Source organism: Hemitrygon akajei, chromosome 32, assembly GCF_048418815.1.
Source record: "Hemitrygon akajei chromosome 32, sHemAka1.3, whole genome shotgun sequence".
Lineage (NCBI taxonomy): Eukaryota > Metazoa > Chordata > Chondrichthyes > Myliobatiformes > Dasyatidae > Hemitrygon > Hemitrygon akajei.
The window spans coordinates 31,957,057-31,977,447 of NC_133155.1; the positions used below are offsets into that span (position 1 = coordinate 31,957,057).

Sequence of the window (20,391 nt, forward strand, 5' to 3'; positions counted from 1 at the left end):
TATCTCTTTGACCAATACTCATCATCCCTCCCCGTCTGGCGTCCTCTCTTCTCTACCTCTGGCTTTATCCTCACCGGAACACGTTGCCTTTGATTCCTTGCAACTTCTCCATCCAGTGCTTCCCACTCTGCAGGTGTAGACTTACCTGTGAAATGGTGCTCCCTTCCTACCTGTGTCAGGTCCATTCCTCCATCAGCATCATTGTGTGCCATGTTGTATGACGTGGGCGATCGTGGGCTCTCCCCTGCTTTCACCTATCATGTTGCACCTTGTCCTTCTTCCTCCCCTCCCCCCACCCTCTCACTCTGACTTCTCATTTCTTTCCCCAGTCCTGATGAAGTGTCTCGGCCCAAAACACCGAATGTTTACTCTTTTCCATTGACGCTGCCTGGCCTCTGAGCTCCACCAGCATTTTGTGTGTGTTGCTCGGATTTCCAGCGTCTGCAGGTCTTCCTGTATATGGTCTTTCCATGACCGTGATTGTTCTTGGCAAGCCATTATCAATACCCTTCAGAAACTGCCTGCCTGGTGTCAGTGATCGCATAACCAAGACCTGTGACATGCACTTAACAACCATCCAGCACCTGCTCCCATGGCTTCACGTGACTCTGTTTGGAGGGGGGGGGGGGGTTAAGCAGGTGCAACACCTTGCTCAAGGGTTACCTGTAGACTAGCCTAGGGAGGGAGAGCCTTATTCCTCCTTTGGGAGAGTCGCATCTCCACCCAGCCACCCACCCCACCCCACAATTCCTTGTGTTAGTGCTCAAGGATGTAGGCGGATTCTTCATTGCTGTTTCCGTAACAGTGTTGTTAGCCCTGAGCTGAACCCTCAACCTGGAGGATCAGTGGACCACTACTACTCTGGCCTCTACCCTTTGACCTGTTTGACATGGGTGACCCTACCAAGAGCCAAAGTTCTCCAAGTCACTGAGGCAACCAAACCTCCAAACCCAACAAGAAGGTTGTGATCCTCTTGGGGGGATGTACATGCGATAAATGAATCTGAATCTGATATTGTCCCCATGGTGTAACACGATGCAGACTGTCTCCCTGGTGTCCAGCTCCTCTCTGGAAATTCGCCCTTTGACCCCGCATAAACCTGGTGTGATCACCGTGGCAGGGTGTGCAAGGCAAGGCAAGGTGTGCACAACTTGCCACGTTCCCTTTGCAGGTGAATCTGGACCATGAAAGCTGTGTGCGGAAGGATCACAGTCTCCCCAGGATACTGAGGGAGAAGGCTGTCTTTATAAAGCGACTTTAACACACATTACTTAAAAAGAATGTGTATTATAGCACATTTAATTGATGCTGCAATGAGCCTTGAAAAAGACATGTTTCAATTGTATTTATTTTAACTTATTTTTAGGGATAAAATGTGGTAACAGGCCCTCAAAGCCTCTGCCATATAAAGAACATATATGCGTCATGACCCCTGTGGGACTCTGCCGCGGGCATTGGGTTTTTAGGCTTCTCGAGCTCCTGCATCTCATTGAAATCTTTGAATGTTGAAAGGCCTAGACAGAGTAGATGTGGAAAGGATGTTTCCCATGGTGGGGGAGTCTAGGACAAGAGGGCACAGCCTCAGGATAGAGGGGTGTCCATTCAAAACAAAGATGCGGAGAAATTTATTTGGCCAAAGGGTGGTGAACTTGTGAAATTTGTTGCCACATGCAGCTGTGGGGGCCAGGTCATTGGGTGTATTTAAGGTAGGGTTTGATAGGTTCTTGACTGGACATGGCATCAAAGGTTATGGGGAGAAGGCCGGGAACTGGGGTTGAGGAGGAGAAAAAAAAGGATCAGCCATGGTTAAATGGCGGAGCAGACTCGATGGGCCAGATGGCCTCATTCTTCTCCTATGCTTTATGGTCTTATGTACTAATTGTTGTCTTAATGAGAGTTATGAAGCCCTAGTGCTTTCTGCTTTATCTTGTCGGGTTAACTGTGATTATTTAATTCGGACTCTTGATTAGCGCTGCTTGCAGAGTCCTCTGTCGAGGATGATTTGTTTTTCAATGCCGCTCAGTTGTGCCACTGTGGATAACCTCCTGTTTTTGTCTCTACGTGGGAGTCTGCCATTCCTCCGTACCTGTGTTCAGACACTGCCAAGACTCAGCACGACATACGTGGGCGTTACTGATAAGGCACTGGGTAAAAAAGAAGGGAAGTCAGGCTGGAACATAAAACACTGATCCGGCCTCAGCTGTAGTTTGGTGTTCAATTCTGATCATCGCATCACAGGAAGCTTGTGGTGACATGCTCTGGGCAAGAATTCCAACAATAGTTCCTGCGGTGACGAACTGCAGTAACGAGACTAGTTTAGTGAGACTGGGGCTGTTTTTATTTCATACACAAGGCTGCGAGGAGCTGTGGTTGATGTTTGTACAATGATGGAGAGTCCGGATGGAGTGGGTGGTGGGAGTTTATTCCCTCTGGTGGAGTGGTCGACACCTAGTGGCCACGGAGGGAAGGACAACTGACAGTGATACGGGGAGCAGCTTTCTCCTGCAGTGTGTGGTGGGGGCAGGTCCACTGTGGCTTTTAGTTCAGACTTGCAAAGAGAAATCTTCAAGGTTATGGAAAAGGGGCCAGAAGGTGGAGGTGGAGAGTTGCTTTCGTAAAGAGCAAGGGATGGAACCAGCGAGTCGCATGCAGGGAGAGCTGGCACAGACAAGATGGGCAGAATGGCCACCTTCTGGACGGTATTTGTTCTGTGGGCCTTTGAGTTTTTAAATCATACTCTTTGCCAGGATTCCAACCTTTACTGACCACCCTCACTGAAGTTAAGCCAGTTAACAGTCAAACCCATTGCTGTAAATCAGTCGTTAACCAGACCAGCAGGAGCCAGAAAGGTGTTTTTCCCTAATCAGCACTGGTGAGCCGGGCGGTTTGAATGACAATCTAATAGCTTCCAGGCTACTTTACTGATCGCTGTATTTGATTTCCTCGGCCTAACTTCACATTCCGTGCAGCCACTTAATCTTATATTCTGTCACAGTGTTAGACTGTGCTTTGGGGGTATTCACCCAGGGAGGGGAACAGTACGTCACTCTATCTATCACCATTGTTTGTGTGCTGAACACAACACAACACAAACCAAAAGTTGGGAAATAATTTTATTTACAAAGTATTGTGTAATATAAATTTTATATTTTTACAGTAAATACAGGGGCGGAAGTTGATGTAATGCTATCCCAGCACCAGCTGTAAGATCAATTCCCACTGCTGGAGTCTATAACTTCGCCCACATTTCCTCCCGATGCTCCAGGTTCCTCCCACATTCCAAAGGTTTTTGGTTCGGATTAGTGAGTTGTGGGCAATGCTGTGCTGGCGCTGGAAGCACGGAGACACTTGCAGGGAACCCAGCTCAATCCTCGCTGGTTTTGTGTGATGCAACCAACGCATTTCACTGTATGTTCCAATGTAGCTAAAGCCAATCTTTAATTTTTCTCTCTCTTTATAAAGAAAGGCAAAGAAGTGACATTAGCAATGACCTTTTTGTAGAGATTTAATTTATGCTTAATGCCAGCTTTCGTATGAATGTTCACCCGCATTGGAAACACGAGTGTAGCTCCTCAAAACTGCTCCACTTTTAGATTGTAAACTCCACCCTACATTCCCACTTTCGGCTTCAGAACCTCGGGATGTCTCAAAGTACTGTTGAGGTACTGACACTGTGAAACGTAGCAACAAATTTTTGCACAGTAAGGACCCGCAAACAGCACTGAGGTAGCAATGGAATTGTTTTAAGTGTTGGCCAGGGGATTGGAAATGTTTTCTTGCTCTTGCTCAAGTAGAGCTATGAAATTATTCCATGGTAGTGAAAGGAATTTAATACAGACAAGTGTGCGGTGTTGTACTTCGGTAGGACTGACCAGGGTAGGTCTTACTCAGTGAATGGTAGGGCACTGAAGGGTGTGGTAGAACAAAGGGATCCTGGGAATACAGGTCCATAATTCATTGAAAGTGGCGTCACAGGTTGAGAGGGTTGTAAAGAAAGCTTTTGGCTCATTGACCCTCATAAATCAAAGTATTGAGTACAGGAGATGGGATGTTATGTTGAAGTTGTATAAGATGTTGGTGAAACCTAATTTGGAGCATTGAGTGCGGTTTTGGTCACCTACCTACAGGAAAGATGTAAATAAGATTGAAAGAGCACAGAAAAAATTTACAAGGATGTTGCCAGGTCTGGAAGACCCGAGTTATATGGAAAGATTGAACAGGTTAAGATCTTATTCCTTGGAACATAGAAGACTGAGAGATTTGATAGGGGTATACAAAATTAAGAGGGGTATAGATAGGGTAAATGCACGCAGGCTTTTTCCATTGAGGTTTGGTGAGATGACAACTAGAGATCGTGGGTTAAAGGTGAAAGGTGAAAAGGTTAAGGGGAACATGAGGGGGAACTTCTTCACTCAGAGGGTTGTGAGAGTGTGGAATGAGCTGCCAGCACAAGTGGTGCATGTGAGTTTAATTTCAATGTTTAAGAAAAGTTCGGGTACGTACATGGATAGCGGGGGTATGGAGGGCTATGGTCCTGGTGCAAGTTGATGGGAGCAGGCCTGTTTCTGTGCTGTACTTTTCTATAACTCTGACAGTAAGCTTGATTCAGTGTTTCATCGGAGGGTTTGTCCTATAGTAGATGGGACCGTGTGAAAGAAGTTAGTGTTCCAGGGACGCACAACTCAATTTTAACACCAAGCCATAATGGGTGGCTCAGTCGTGTAGTGGTTTGTGTAATGTTACTACAGCACCGATGACTTGAGTTTAATGCCCACCACTGTGTTTGTATGTTCTCTCTGTGACCACATGGGGTTTCCTGCAAGTGCTCCAGTGGGAGGTTGCAGCACGGCGTGGGTTAAAGACAACTGCTGCGATGTGTGGTGAAAACCAACCAAGAGAGACCCATGAAATGAGAGCGCCAGAGCTAATCTTGCTGACTGCAGACAGATAGGTGAGAATGACTGGCAGTGCGTAATCAACCTAGAACACAGCAACACGCACAAAATGCTGGAGGAACTCAGCGGGCCAGGCAGCATCTAGGAAAAGAGCACAGTCGATGTTTCGTGCCGGATTTCCACCATCTGCAGATTTTCTCTTGTCATAGGTTCCCTTTTCACAGCAGGGGGTACCAGAGACAGACGAGAAAGAGATAATAGAAAGATGTGAAATATACCCAACAAATAAGAGACAATGGCTTTACTAACTTCAATGAGCCAGACTGTAGCCTCTTTTGACCTTTAACATCTCTGTTGTGAATGGCGATTGATCCTGTAAATAAGGATACAATTTACCAAATGGCCAATATCTGTAACTGATAAGACAATTGTGCATAAAAACAGCAGCTTCCTGTTCAGACTTGATAAAAATATGGGTGGCACAGGCCATGTTGCTATCCTTGTGCCCAAGTAAAGACAATATGTTTGATTCGTAAGAGCGCGCATGTTCTGGCCCCATTTATTTTATTTATTATTGGTGATGACACCGGTTTCTTGTCACACTCTAAAGATGCACAGGCTAGTTGGTTAATTGATCTCTGTAGACTTAGTAAGGCCCTGCAGTTCATTGCTCTAGAATGCAGTAAGTCTTGCCTGAAGCTCTCCACGTCAAGGGTATCAACAAGTGGCAGGTTGCCCCTTTTGAGGTGCCAAGCTGGGACTGCTCTTCCCATATAGTTTACTACCTATACTACAATTAAAAAGAGGACGTCAAAATTTGGAAGAAAATTAGAAGCTCTTCACAGAGTGAACTGTGAAAATGTTAATTTGCAGTTGCTAAGGGAACGGAATTGGAATCAATTGAGGTGCTTCGATAGAAAGTGTGGATTTATCTGGGAAAGGTGGATCAGTCCAAGAGTCAAAACCAGTAATGTAGTGCCCTGGACCTCGCCAGCTGTGAAGTTAAGGTGATGCTTTGTTTGTACCAGGCTTTTGTTAGAGCCAGGTGGCAGGATGCACAACCCCTCCCTCAGAAAGGCTCCACCGGTTTGCGACTGAGTGATGTAGAGAGTCACCAGAATTTTATAGAGGCACAGACAGCTAAGTCATGAAAGTCTGGATCAACCTGGTTGGTTTTTGTAGTTTTGAGTTTGGAGATGAGTGGGTGATAACATGACTGAGGTACTGAAAGTATTAAATAGTCAGATAGAAAGATTTCCTCTGGTGGAGGGATCCTGAACAAAAGAACACAATTTAAATATTGAGAGATTCTGCAGATGCTGGAAACCCAGAGCAACACTCACAAAGCACTCAGTAGGTCAGCTGGCATCTAGGGAGAAGGAATAAACAGTTGATGTTTTGGGCCGAGACATCTCCATAGGTGCTGCCTGACATGCTGAGTTGCTCCAGTGTTTTCTGTGAATACAATCTAAATATCAGACCTGGAACAATCTGCGTTAATGGAGGGTGATAACCCTGGAGCTCTCTTCCCTAAAAAGCAATGGGCTCTATGCTCGATAGGAGCTTGGGAATCTCAGGCCAATAGATCTTTTTTGAGGAAGAATATTGAGGGAAATGAAGCTTATGAGTGGAGTCAAGTTCAAGTGCCTGAGTGCCCTACTCACATTCCTATCCAATAACTACAGAGACAGAAATGAATCCTAACCAAGTGCCAGTACAGGGGAAAGCTGTTGGACAAACAAATCCCAACAATATATAACGTTGTCTAACATGCTAACGAAGATATCTCAATGAATGCAGAAGAAAATCTCAAAATACCCCAAAAGTGGTAAACCTGCAATGATCTGAGATTATGGGCTGAAATCATTCTGGGTTCAACCTAAGCTAGTGCAGGATTTGAATTCCAGCTCTGTTATTGGTAATACAGCTGGTTTAAAATTCTAGGCTTGTTTGATTAAAGGAACTGTGGATTGTCCCCAACTAGCTATTGGATGGCTCTTCAATACTCTGCCAATGCCCAGGAATTGTGGAGTACTTGGGTAAGCTCCCTTCCCCCCACCACCCCTTTGTGATCCCTTAGGTAGGACAACTTCCCAGTTGACTCTGAATACGAGTGAGGTCAAAGCCAACACTTCCCCAGCTATGAGAGTATTAAAGTAACAAACAGTTCATTATCATGACAGCAAAACAAATGATTGTCCATATTTGTATAATTTCCATTAAAGAACATTTTTATTTTAAAAATATTAAGATATATATGACTCTATATATTTTCTAAAAATAATTCTCTTCTATAGAAACATCTCCCTCCATGAGAAATAGCAGTGCAAGGTCTGCCAAAAGATTCCACTTATTAAAAATTCATCTCCCAAACACTGCTGGGTGTAACTCAGCCAAAGAACAAAGGCTCACCAAACAGAGTCTGTCTTCTCAATTTTGTTGAGCTCTGCTCTCTATTAATTATTAATCTACAGGTCAGGCTGACTGCTCACACTGGCTGTGCGTCCTTCGATGAACTCCTCAGGAATGCATCCAGTCTGACCTGGGCACCTGACATCTGATGCAAGCAAGTTAGAAATCAGATCTTGAAACATATTTAGGAAGTGATTTTTCCCAATTACTTCCCAATGAAACGGGAATAAAGATTTCCTCCAACCTCCATTTAGTGGAAGGACGTGTGTGTGTGTGTGTGTGTGCGCGTGTGCGTGTGCGTGTGCGTGTGTGTGGATTTGGATGTCAGTGAATATTCCCACCCAGCACTGTTCTCAGACCACAAGCATCTATCTTGTGACATGGTTGATTGATTGTCATGTTGATTGCACCACCATACGTGTCCGCCATGAATCCGGACGAGTGTTGGACAGGAGCAGAAGTTGTGTCAGTTGTGAACATCGTGTCCTTTAACAGTTGCACAAGAGGATTCAACCACATCTGACACATTAAAACTTAAACAATCCCAGATACAAACACTTCCTAATGGTGGGAAGTGAACGGCTGGAGGTAAAGTTACTGGAGATGCAGACTGTAGCTGTCCTTTGATCAGTTCACCGCTGTTAGGTTGCAGCAGCAAGTTTTTTCACTGGTGTTTCTGTCCATTCTGCGTTGTGCCATTACGTTTGAACAGCATCTGCTTTTCAACAGCATAGCAGGTCGTTCAGCAAGTACCTGGTTCCGTCTGTATCCCCTTCATCATCCTGTGGGCACTGATGGCAGCCCAGAGTCTGCACAGCATTCCACCCCTAACACAGGAAGAAACTGTTAGTGGCTGCTAGATCAGGTCCCTTCCCATTTCACATCAATCCACGCTGCTCCCTCTCGAGAGAACACACACTTCTCACAACAGAAATATGCACAAAATGAAAATCAATAAACTGCAAGTACCTGAAAACTAAACCAAATGTCGGAAAATTCTCAGCACAGGGAGCATGAGTGGAAAGAGAAACAGTTAATGTTTCAGCTCAAAGGCCTATCATTGAAACATAGAACAAAGTGGGTGCACGGGATTGGAGAGATGAACTTTGAGCACTAGATTCAAGTTCCTGTGACTGCTCTGTGCTTTTAATGCTACAGCAGAATTCGCAAAGGCGCAACTGAGGTCTGAGTGAACTTCAATGGACCAATGTGCAAATATGTTTTAATTACCTCTATCACTTTGATCATCCACGTGGCCCATTGAAAATTTCTTTAGCCAGAGGGTGATGAATCTGAATTGTCACAGATGGTTGTGGAGGCCGAGTCATTGGGTATATTTAAAGTGGAGGGTGATTGGTTCTTGATCAGTAAGCGTGTCAAGGGTTAAAGGGAGAAGGCAGGAAATAATTCAGACATAATTGAATGGTAGAGCAGACTCGATGGGCTGAATGGCTGAATTTACTCATATGTCTTGTGGTCCATGCCCCATACATATTAACCCAGGTCAGGCCATCATAAGTGAGCCTTCCTTGTATGTCCCTCAGCTAGAAAGCTGCTATATCCCCTCGGTCGCATAATTTGCTGTGTTATTTATCCATGCATAATCATGTATGCATTAACCATTTCATAACCAGTCCAGGTACCTTATAAATTACTTTATTCCCCATTAATCACTCCCTGCCCAATACGCCGGGCAATCTGTAATACATTATTGATGCTGCTCACTTTTCATTAGAGTAGCCATTAATTATAAAGGCATCTCTGAAGCAGTAAAATCCTGCCTGGATGCTACAGGAGGTTCAAGCAGCTGATCAGCTAAAGTGCACCCACTTGTCAGTCATCCCCTTCTCCTCACCGAGGGTGGGGGGTCCCCAGAGTTTCTGCCATTGCTGGAAACGGCACATCCCCAGCCTTAAAACCCCTGAAGGATTTGAAACTACCGAGCATTGAATCAAGTTACGGATGTGTGCTGTCCCAACTCCCGACAAACAACCCAAACTCTACAAATGAAACATCACACCGAGAACGTGAGTCTGTAGGTTGTAACATCAGTTCGGAGTTGTGGTGATTGAAGTGATGAGCATCGGTTCAGGAGTCTGCTGGTTGTAGGGTAATAACCGTTCCTGAACCTGGTGGAGTGCAACCTCCTGCCTGAGGGTGGGAGCGAGAATGGAGTATGGCCTGGATGGTGGGGATCTTTCACGATGGAAGCCCCTCTCTTGTGGCAGCGGTCCATGTAAATGTACTCAGTGATGGGGAAGGGCTTTGCCTGTGACGGACTGGGCTGTATCCAGCTCTCTCTGTCCATTTCTCTGATCGTGGGCATTGGTGTTTCCATACCCCACTGTGGTGTAACAAGTTAGGGAGCGCTCCACTTTGCAACTGAAAGTTCTTGGTGACCTGCCAAATCTGCTCAAACTTCGAAGAAAGTAAAGGCGTCTTTGTGATGGTACTTACGTCCTGGTCCTGGGAACAAAGTAAAGCGAACTTGGGAACTCAGCATGTTGACCAATGCCCAATGTGGTACCAAGGAGATGTTTGCATTACAGTGGGTGGCTCATTCCAGCCCTTCACAGACTGACAGGACAGCGAATGCCTGGCTCGTTCGGGTTGTCTTGTGGATTGTACATGCCTGGACAGCCAGCTACATTGTTGAGCTGCTGCCAGTTTGGTGGGTTGGCTGGGGGAGGAGCTGGCTCCGCCACAGATCTGAGAGGTTGCAGACGGCCTGCAGTAGTGCCCGTTTATAAACAGTATAAGTCAACTGTTGCTCGGCTAGTGGCACTCACCCCTGCTGGGTCAGAACACTGCAAGCGTGTTGTTGACTGGGCTGCAGTACACCGTACACACTCTGCGTGTCCCTGTGTCTGCGCACACGCACTACCTGCACACACCGCCAAGCATAGCGAGCACTGCACCGGAACCCTGAGCAGGCCGAGACCCCACGCTTCTCAGTGGGCTGAGAAGTGTCCTTGCCAACATTTATCCCCAGTGGCGCAAGCAGAACTGATGTTACAACAGTGACGAAATCTCAGAGGAATTTCATTTGCTGTAATGGACTTTCCAATCATATACTTTATTTTACATTAGTACATTAAACTGTTTACTAAAAAGTAAACTATTAAATTTGTACAACAATAACAAATGAAATGAAATGTGACTTCACAATATTAATCTGAGCACTGAACACAGTGGGCAGCATGGCAGTTAACATTAACACAGCTACAGCACCAGTGATTCAGGTTCAATTCCCACTGCTGTCTCCGCAGAGTTTGTACATTTACCCTGTGACCACGTGGGTTTCCACCCGACTCTCCGATTTCCTCCCACGTTCCAACGACGTATGGTTTAGTAGGTTCATTGGTCACATGGGTGTAACTGGAAGTTGCAGGTTAGCTGTTGACTGTTGTATCTCCAAATAAATAAACAGTGGAACACACACACACACACACACACACACACACACACACACACACACACACACACACACACACACACACACACACACACACACACACACACACACACACACACACACACACACACACACACACACACACACACACCTGTCCATCGATTTTCGATGATGACTGAGGCCTGGGCAAGGCTGTATGGAAGACCTGCAGTTGCCCATGCTGCATGTCTCCACGCCACCGATGTTGTCCAAGGGAAGGGCATTAGGACCCATACAGCTTGGCACCAGTGAGCAGAGCCAAGTTAAGGTCACAACACGCTGCCTTCAGTTCGAACTAGCAACCATCTGAATCTGAACTAGACCAACGCCTTAACCACTTGACCACGCGCCAACACTCACTCATTCACACAGACACTCACATACCCACACACACACTCATTCACACAGAGACACTCACATACCCACACACACACTCATTCACACAGAGACACTCACATACCCACACACACACTCATTCACACAGACACTCACATACCCACACACACACTCATTCACTCAGACACTCACATACCCACACACACTCATTCACTCAGAGACACTCACATACCCACACACACACTCATTCACAGAGACACTCACATACCCACACACACACTCATTCACTCAGACACTCACATACCCACACACACACTCATTCACACAGAGACACTCACATACCCACACACACACTCATTCACACAGACACTCACATACCCACACACACTCATTCACTCAGAGACACTCACATACCCACACACACACACTCATTCACTCAGACACTCACATACCCACACACACACTCATTCACTCAGAGACACTCACATACCCACACACACACTCATTCACACAGAGACACTCACATACGCACACACACACTCATTCACACAGACACTCACATACCCACACACACACTCATTCACACAGAGACACTCACATACCCACACACACACTCATTCACACAGAGACACTCACATACCCACACACACACTCATTCACACAGACACTCACATACCCACACACACACTCATTCACTCAGACACTCACATACCCACACACTCACTCATTCACACAGACACTCACATACCCACACACACACTCATTCACACAGACACTCACATACCCCAACACACACACTCATTCACATACCCCAACACACCTAGAGATACACACACACACACTCATTCACAGAGACACTCATATCCACACACACTCACTCAGTCACATACCTACACACACACACACACACACACACACACAAACTCACTCTCACACTTACACATGCATGCACACACACACAGCCACTTACTCGCACATTTGCTCATGGAGATACACAAACACACACTCATTCACATACCCCAACACACCTGGAGATACACATACACACACACACACTCATTCAGAGACACTCACATACCCACACACACTCACTCAGTCACATACCTACACACACCTAGAGATACACACACACACACACACAAACTCACTCTCACACTTACACATGCATGCACACACACACAGCCACTTACTCACACGCTCACCCAAGGAGATACACAAACACACACACTCTCACACTCATATACAAGCAGGCACACACTGACACTCACACACTCAGATATACACACACACACAAATCCTGTTAATACATGCCTGTTAGCAGAGTGAAAGAGGACTACAGCACAGAAACAAGCCATTCGGCCCATCTAGTCCATGGCGAACACTAATCCTATCGACCTGCACCTGGACCATATCCTCCACACCCCTCCCATCCATGTACTTTTCCCAACTTCTCTCAAGTGTTGGCATCGAACCTGCAACCCGCATTTCCTACATAAGCACACTGATAATGCATGGACACAAAGCAATCACACCTAAGTGATTCTGGCAGTGTGATGGCTGAGTTGCTCGCCTTGCAGAGAGAGACCTGGACCACTGATCGTATGAATCCCACCACAGCAGCTGGGGAGTTCCAGCTCATGTACTAAACATGCCAGAATAACGCTGGCATTCATGTCAATGATGGAACTATCCGATAAAAACACATTAGGTTCATTTGGGGAAGAACTCATTCATCCCGCCCTAATCCCCAGACCCACCCGCAACGCAGACTCTAAAATGCCACCTCAGTTCAAGGGCAGTTAGATATTCAGAGCAAAATGCTGTCTGCATCCTGTGGATTAAAATGCACACACTACACATACTCACACGCGTGACACAAACATACGTCCTCTCACATGCAAGTTCAGGCACACTCGCAATGTAGAAACAGAAATGTGTATTTGCTGACATTGTAAATTAACGAGCTTTGCCAAACAATTTTCTCAGCAAGCACAGTAACTAAAACAAAACAGCGAAAACAACAAATTGCCACACCAGTTAATTCAGCACAGCATGTAATAACAGCATACAGACATGCTACTTAGCGAGCAGCCAGACATAGCTCTGCATTGTTTCCGTGACAACCGCGGAAATTCGAGGCCGCTCTGGAATCAAAAGGATGAAACAGCAAGTTAAGCAAAGGGAATCAATACAAGCAGGAAGGAGGTGTGTTGTAGGTCAGGAATATCTTCAGTCACACTTAAAAAGACATTTGTGCTCACTTGGTACCTCACTCCAGAGAAGGGGCATAAACAGTGGAGATGGAAGGGGAGGTTACTGTGTGGTGTAACCTACTCTGAATCATGGGGTACTTCTCTTTACCTGCACATCACCTCCCTCTGGTGCCCCTCCTCCTCTCCTTCTTTCCATGGTCCACTCTCTTCTCCTATCCCCTCATGAGTTCCTCCAGCAGTGCTGCTGAGCTCTGCCACCTCTGTGTGGCTGCCCCACTTGCTCCTGGTGCACAAGGGGAGGAGTCACAGTTCACAAAATGGCCCAGGTATTGAGTGCCCCCCCCACCCCCCGTCAGCTGAGGGCTCTGGAATCGGGACCTCCCACACCCGATCCCTGGAAGTGTCAGCGTCAGCTGCTCTCAGTAGTTGCTTGCAATTGGCAGCCCTGCCTGAAGAGGGAGCTACCGCTGGAGCTGCCTTACAAACTGTTTTAATGGCCTCCTGATGTTTATAATGATTGTTCACGCAGGTATAAAGGTCCCCCTGCTTAGTAACTTCAGCAATAGAAAAGAGAAATACTGTAAACGTCATCACAGCAGTGTGTTGGTATGCAGAGGGTGTAAGAAATAACTTCAGTCTGAAATTGAAGAGGTGCCACCTTGGGGTGGACACCCTGGTTCCCACCACTGCCGGGAGGGTCCCAGCAACCAGGGTCCTGAACGTCACTGCGCCATGTGCAGTTTCAGTTACATTGGCATCAGCTCCCGTACACAGCAAGATCTTTGTCCTTAGCACGGGGAGGGGGTGGAAGGTAACTGGAGACTAGCTGCATAAGCATTAATGTTCACTCATACACAGTGGGGCTCAGCTACAGCCGCCTTGCCCATAGGTAGCCAAAGGCCGATGTCTCACAGATAACCCATGATCCGAAGAACCCAGGGTGGGCGAGGGGAGTGCAGCAACTCCAGAAACACACTGGCAGCCAGGTTCTTCAACTGTCATCTACCACACCTCTACTCAGATGGATAGTGGTGAACGTACATGGCACATAAGCAGCAAGCGGCTGCCGGAAGGAATTAACACGACATTACACTACTGTCATTACTGACATTAACACGAGCGCCCTTCACTCAGTACAACAGCAAGCCAGGCCCGACACACTACCCCCAAAGGGCCACAAGTTACAAAATCCACAAACAACCAGTGGCAGACAGTAACCCCATCAAATCTAAAACATTGCAGCAAGGAACATCACGTTCACAGCCTTCACCCGGGAAGAGGAGGACATGGGTAGGAGGATCCCAGCAATGCCAGGATCGTGCCCCTGTAAGGAGCAAGACCCAACTGCTGTAAATACAAAGTCGTTTCCCCCGTTGTCTGCCACAGGGAAAGTCTTCAGCACATTCCTCTCAACCACTGGCCAAAGAACTGCTTCCTGAATGGCAGTACTGATTCATCCATCCATTCAAAGGCACAGTAGATATGACTGTCATTATGTACTTATGCCAAGATGAAGGCGGGGAGAAGCACCAACACATGACCCTTATCAACTTGGCAAGAACCTTTGACTCTGTCAATTGAAAGGGACTGTGGAGATTCTTCTTCAAGTCAGACTGCCACATGATAGCGTGCAAGCTGTGATCGTAACAAGTCTACAACAGATCGTTCTCTCAATGCAAACTGTGCTGTGCTATCTCTCCAATGTTACGCTGCATCTCCAGCAAGCTCTTGCTGGAGTGAAGCTTATTTACAGTACAAATGGAAATCTGTTCAAGCACCGTCTCCTCCACTCTGGAAGCAAAGCTGCCCTGACTTCAGCCATTAGGCTGCAGAAAGACAACTAGTGTATCAGCATATTTCCAGAGACTGACCTCCAAATCTTCACTGACCCGTTCACCGAAGCATACACCTTACACTTAATGTCCACAGCATGTGGGTCCTCTACCAACCCGTCTCCACTGTACAACTCCGCTTCTTGGAAATAAAAGTCCTGAATCTTCGAACCGTTTAATCTTTTCAGAACAAGACCCAAAAAAGTGGATCGTTTCCCCCACTATAAACAGGGCAGTTCTTGGCTTTAAGGTTGGTTCTCAAGCTAAGGTCCTGAATTGGAAGAAGGGAGTAGATGCGTACAGGTAAAACATCTGTGAAGTGGGAATCTTTAGGAAGTGAAATAAGAAGAGCTTAATGCTAGCATGTAGGGTTGATGGTTGTGATGGCAAGATTAGGGAACTCTGGTTGATATCGAAGGATTAATCAGGAAAATAAAAGGAATATATGACAGGTATGGACAACTGCAGTTAGGAATATGGTGGTATAGGAGAGTACCAAGAAAGAATTAGGAGGGAAAAAAGGGGTCATGTGGTATGATTGATAGGCAAGATTAAAGTGAATCCCAAGGCATCTATAAGTATATTGGGAGCAAGAGGGTAGCTTAGAGACCGGAGGGTTAATCTATGTATTGAGTTGCAGGAGTTGGGCTACATCTTAAATAAATGCTTCACCAAACAGAAGGAGGTAGTGTGGTCAATACACTGATATTCTGAAGATTCTCATGATTGGGGAAGATGAGATGTTAAGTGTCTTGGAAAGCAGAAAGGGTGATAAAATACACGGGGTCTGATGAGTTCCACTCCAGGTTGTTATTGGACTCCGATGGAGATCTTTATGTCATTGTTAGGCAGTGGTAAGGGGCCAGAAGAGTGGGGGATAGCTAATGTTGTTCAATCGTTAAAGGAGGACTGCTGTGATAAGCCAGGCACTACAGACCTGTGAACTTTACAACAGTGGGAGGGAAATTATCATATAACATCCAAAACGTAAGATTCACGTGCCTTCAGAAAGACAGGGACTAGTCAGGAATTATACAGAGGAAACGGTCTCTCACTTACTTGATTGAGTTCTTGAGGAGATAACCAAAACTAATAAAGACAGATAAGTAGACATTGTCTACAAAAGGCTGGCCCACAAGATTAAGGTACATGGGATGGATGGCTAGCTGGAAAATTGGATCGGGAACTGGCTTGCTGTATGACACAGTGGGTGATGGCAGAAGGGTGTTGGTCTGTGTGCCACAGGGACACATGCTGGCCCTTTTGCTGTCTGTGACATATACAAGTAAATTTAATGTGATCTTTGAAGGCATTGGTAATAAGTGTACTAACAGTGGTTAGTGGTGTTGCAGACACTGAGGAAGGTTTCTAAGGTCACAGCAGCATATTGATCACCTGAAAAGTTGGGCAGACTACTGGCACATGGAAATTAATCCTGACCAGTGTGAGGCAATGCATTTACAAGATCAAAAAGAAAAGGAAGAAATATACAGTAAACAAATAAGGAAATGTTAATGAACAAAGGATATTAAGAGTAAGAGGGTTACTTCGAAGCCAAAAGAGTAACTAATTTAATGAACTTAAGGTTCAAGTCTATGGTTACCCAAAACATGGCCGCACAGGTTGATAGGACAGTGAAGAAGACATGTGGCACACCTGCCTTCCAAGACAGTGAACAGAATAAAAGTGTTGGAATATTATGTTACAACTTTACAAAACACTGGTTAGTCCACACTTGGAGTAACATGTGCAGTTCTTGTAGAACTACATACCACAGAGGGATACAATTGGGCTGGAGACAGTGCAGGGGAGCTCCACCAGGGTGTTGTCTGGTTTGGAAGACTTCCGTTAAAGTTGTGACTTACTATCGCCAATTTTCTTCACCTTTATGAGCCCCTCAGGATCAAAGATCCTTTAATCCCACTCAGGACATGCAGATTGTGAGGGTGGGTCCCCGAGGTCAGTGTGGGAACTGCAGATGGAGCAGGAGTGGCTGGGCAGTGGGGCCCTTCCACCACCTGCACAGGGTCCCTCTATGCTCCCAATGCAAGGGTGCACCCGTACAGGTGCTGCAAGGGGCAGCGAGGTAGTGTGGCATTTAGAACAACGCTTGAAAGCCTCGCTAGAGGCTGCCAACGGTAGCAGGACGTGAGTGGGTAACGTTACACATGGTGACTAGGCCTCAACTCGGCGCAGATTTCCTGTGTGCCCAAGGACTGTTAGTCGATCTTAAGAACTGCCGGCTTGTGGATGTCAAGGACTTTGGGTCATCACCCTGCTCCCCCAGTAAGTTCCCCACAACGACTCTGTCAAACGCATGCACCACCGTGTGTGAGTTTACTCGACTGCTGGGCGAATTCCCAAATCTCACCAAGTCCACATTCTCCAGTGCAGTCACACAACATGGGGTTGAGCACCACACGTTTACAACTGATCTCCTGTCCATGTGTAAATAACACCCAAAAAAGCTAGCATACACGAAGGCTGGGTTTGCCAACATGGAAAAGACTCAGAATTGTATGCCGGTCGTATAGCCCCTGGGCTTCAGCCTTCCACATGGTCCCCAAGTCCGATGGTGGTTGCTGCCCATATGGTGATTACCAACACCTAAATGAGGTCACCAGCCCCAATCATCACCCAGTCCCACACATCCAAGACATTTTGGCACATTTAGCCAGACAGCTAATTTTTTCTAAAATCATTCTAGTTAGGGGCCACCATCAGTGCTTGTGTGCTCGGAGGACATTCCCAAAACGGCTCTGATAACCTCGTTTGGCCTCTGAGTTTCTGCGCATGCTGTTTGGGCTGAAAAATGCAGCACAGAATTTTCACTGGCTGATGGACTCGGTATTAAAAGACTCAGATTTTCTTTCCGCTCACCTGGTTGACATACTTGTCGCCAGCGCATCCAAATCCAAACACGTATCTAATCTCTGCACACTTTTTGAGCGCTTGAGCCAACACGGGTTGATTATTAACCCTGCTAAATGCCAGTTTGCGTTGACTTTCTCAGCCATCGCATCTTCGCAGAAGGGGCAAACCCCCTCCCATCAAAAGTAGCCGCTATTAAGGACTTCCTACCGCCCTGCACTACGAAAAAGCAACAGGAGTTTTTAGACATGGTGAATTCCTATCACTGCTTCATTCTGCAAGCTCTGAGCTTATGCTCCCCCTGTACAGTGAGCTTAAAGGCAATGTCTCTAATCACCTGCTTGACCGGTCAGCGGACATGACCAGGGTATTTGATGATACCAAGCGAGCTCTCTCCAACACAACCCTACTGGTGCACCCACTCCCCAACGCACCCATAGCCATTACTACTGATGCTTCAGACTGGGTGCTGTGCATGAACAGTTGTTCAGAGTCGCGTGGCAGCCACTCGCCTTCTTCAGCCGTCGGCTCCGTCTCCCCGAAAGGAAGTTCGGCACGTTTGACCGTGAGCTTCTCGGTCTCTATCTGGCTGTCCGCCATTTTCAGTTTCTTCTAGAGGGTCGCCATTTCACAGCACTCATTGATCACAAACCCCTCGTGCACGCGATGGCCAAAATATCTGACCCTTGGTCAGCGACGCCACCTGGCCAACATATCCCAGCTCACAACTGATGTACAACATATCAAGGGGATAGATAATACCGTGGCTGATTGCCTCTCACGGCTAAACATTGAGGCCATACACATGGTGGTTGACTATTCCGGTATGGCAGCTGACCAGGCTACTGACCCAGAGGTCCAGGCTTACCGAACAACAGTCACGGGCCGGTGGTTTGCTGACATTACATTTGGGAAGCTGGAGTTTCTCCCGAGTGATGTCTCTACTGGTCACCCTTGCCCCATCGTGCCTGAAAACTGGAGGTGCCAGAAGGCCTCACAGAAACTGGTTGAACTAAAGTTTGTTTGGCACGGTCTTAGAAAGGACGTGCGTGATTGGAGAGCAGCCTGTGTGGAGAGCCAGTGGGGTAAAATTAACCGTCATGTTCAGGCACATTGGCACCTTTTGAGGCCCGAGCAATGGTCTGACCATGTCAACGTGGACCTTGTTGGTACTCCTACCCCCCACCCCCCCGCGGTTTCACGCACCTCCTTCCCACGGTGGACCGTACCACCGGGTGGCCGGAGGTCATCCCTCTCACAATAACAATGGCTGCAGAAGTGGCTCAGGAGTCCATCAGCACCTGGGCTGTTCAGTTTGGTGCCCGTCTGAAATTTCCTCTGACCGTGGTCCCCAATCTATATCAGACCTCTGGGCAGTGATGGCCCTGGACCTCAGCGTTAGGCTACATCACACCACGGTGTATCACCCACAGTCTAATGGCCGCTGTGAGCGGTTTCACCGCCCCTTAAAGGCCGCTCTGAGGGCTTCTCTGACAGGTGTGTGTTGGCATGATCGTCTCCCGTGGGTCCTGCTGGGGCTATGAAAGGCTCCAAAAGAGGCCCTGCAGTCGTTTGCGCGGTTGAGTTAGTATACGGGCAGTCAACACAAGTGCCTGATGACTTTATTCCTGATGCCCCAACCGCTTGGTCAGCCTCTCAGCAGCTTTCCACCCTTTTCACCTATTCCTACCTCCTATCGTGGTGTACAGTACTCTTGGGTTCCTGCTGACCTACATTCCACCTTGTTTGTTTTCATCTGCCATGATGCACACCAACGTCCCCTTAGGCCCCCTTACGATGGTCCATTCTGTGTTTTGGAATGGAGAGGAAAGACTTTTATCATTGACAAAGAGGATAAACCTGAATGTGTTTCGGTAGATCATCTGAACCGGGCCCACCGAGATTTGGAGGAATCCGCTACCGGGCCCCCCGCTGTCACAACATGATCACGAGCGTGTCAAGGCAACTCTGGATGTGCCTGAGGCAGCTGCTGTTCCTGCACCCACGGAATCCGGGACCCGAGCCAGGCGGCTTGTCCGAGCTCTGCACAGTTTCACAGTGCTGGTTTTAATGAATTCTGGGGGAGCCTGTGTAGGGGTAACTTAAAGGGTGGAAACACACATAATTCACAGTGACCAACAGTGAGCTGGGATTCAGTTTAAGAGACAGGTCTGATGTGATGATGTAATTACGCGAGGTTCTTTTACCGCGCTTTGTGTTTCAATGTTTGAAGGACAACGAATAAGTCATTATGGTTTTCCTTAAACATAAAATGCCTCATGTCATTTGATTTCCGAAAGCCTACAGTGATTATGGACCAGAGGTTCAGTGGGCCTGCTCCATTTCATGAAGACTGAATGCATTCTTTTTCACTCTAC

At 46.9% G+C, this 20,391-nt stretch overlaps 1 protein-coding gene across 1 annotated transcript in view; it reads right to left on the minus strand.

The window, feature by feature from the left end:
- Positions 1-7,108: 7,108 nt before the first annotated feature.
- LOC140719576 (mitogen-activated protein kinase kinase kinase 5-like) overlaps positions 7,109-20,391 on the minus strand; it is a 178,862-nt gene continuing 165,579 nt past the window's right edge. Inside the window, exon 29 of the mRNA XM_073034282.1 lies at positions 7,109-8,134. Within this exon, the coding sequence (XP_072890383.1) occupies positions 8,050-8,134 (85 nt within the window). The 3' untranslated portion in view covers positions 7,109-8,049. The remainder of the gene's footprint in view (positions 8,135-20,391) is intronic.